Below are 1,235 nucleotides of genomic sequence, written 5' to 3'. Positions count from 1 at the left end.
TGGGAGGGACGGGGGAGACACTGGGCTCAGCTGGGGGGCACTGGGAGAGACGGGGGAGACACTGGGGTCAGCTGGGGTGCACTGGGAGGGAGGGGAGAGGGCTTGGAGGACATTGGGAGGGACTGGGATGGCACTGGGAGGGACTGGGAATAGAGTGGGGTAGAAGGGTCTGGGCTGGGGGGCACTGGGGAGAGAGTTGGGAGATGTGGGAGTGAAGTGAGAACGACTGGGAATGGACTGAGACGGTCTGGGAGTAGAGTGAGAGGGATTGGGAGTGACTGGGAGTGACTGGGAAGGACTGGTGTGGCCTGGGAAGGAAGCGCTCGGGCCTGGGAGGCTGAGTGGTGGTGAGGGAAGTGTTTGCTTTGGGTCTGCCTGGCAACTGGAGCGTCATCAGAGACACGCGCTGGGATTGGCTGAGGGGCGGGAGCTCGGTGGCCCCAGCGGGGTGGAGACGCGGGGGGGCACTGGGAGAGACTGGGATGGACTGGGAAGAACTGGGAGGGGGCCAAAGGGCACGGGGATGTGCACAGGGAGGTCTGAGGAGTCTGGGATGATTCCAGGGAGGGTTTGAGGGGCACCGGGGTCATTCCCGGAGCAGGGCCCGAGGGGACCCGCTCTGCCCCACGCTCACCTCTCCTCTCCACGCTGAACGGGGTGACGATCCTGTAGTTGTGCCGGCAGTACCTGTCCACCTCAGCCTGAAACCTCTCCAGGATGTCTGGTTGGCTGTTCACGTACCTGGCCTGGATCTCCCCAAACGTGGTGTCCCCCACAAACACCCCGACATCGCTGTCGAAGTGCATGTACTGCTCCCTGTTGTAGATGTACCTTTGCACGTACCTCACCCGCTCGGTGCCGTTGATGAAGTGACACTCGTCCTTTCCCATCCACTGGAACACCCCTGTGTGTGCCGGACACGGGTCAGGGGGTGCGTCGTCCCCCCCGTCATTTCCCAGGCCCCCCACTGCAGCTTAGGGGGCCATCCCGGAACCCCCTTTCCCACCCACCTCTGCCCCACGGACGCCCCAGCACCGGGTCTTGGGTGGAGGGGAACCCCCCCATCAGCCCCCCGGGGATGGACAGGGGAGTTGGGGACCCCCCCAATGCGGATCCCACCCCCCAGAGCCCCAGGGAACCGCTCCAGGGCTCAAGGGACACCCGGGGACCCCCAGGGCACCCCTCTGCCTGCTCTCCCACACCCCCTTTCCCCCCTCTCCCACCCCTTTCCCACC

At 65.3% G+C, this 1,235-nt stretch overlaps 1 protein-coding gene across 1 annotated transcript; it reads right to left on the bottom strand.

The window, feature by feature from the left end:
- Positions 1-321: 321 nt before the first annotated feature.
- LOC113979599 (class II histocompatibility antigen, B-L beta chain-like) lies at positions 322-904 on the bottom strand (the record flags this gene model as incomplete). The annotated part of the gene is made up of 2 exons (XM_027706942.1): positions 322-467; positions 635-904. Coding segments are annotated over 2 exons (344 nt in total), but the record flags the coding sequence as incomplete, so codon positions are not given.
- Between the last annotated feature and the right edge of the window lie 331 nt (positions 905-1,235).

The sequence above is a fragment of the Neopelma chrysocephalum genome, unplaced genomic scaffold (assembly GCF_003984885.1).
Source record: "Neopelma chrysocephalum unplaced genomic scaffold, ASM398488v2 Primary Assembly neopelma1_85502, whole genome shotgun sequence".
NCBI lineage: Eukaryota > Metazoa > Chordata > Aves > Passeriformes > Pipridae > Neopelma > Neopelma chrysocephalum.
This window is presented reverse-complemented; position numbering and strand designations above follow the sequence as displayed.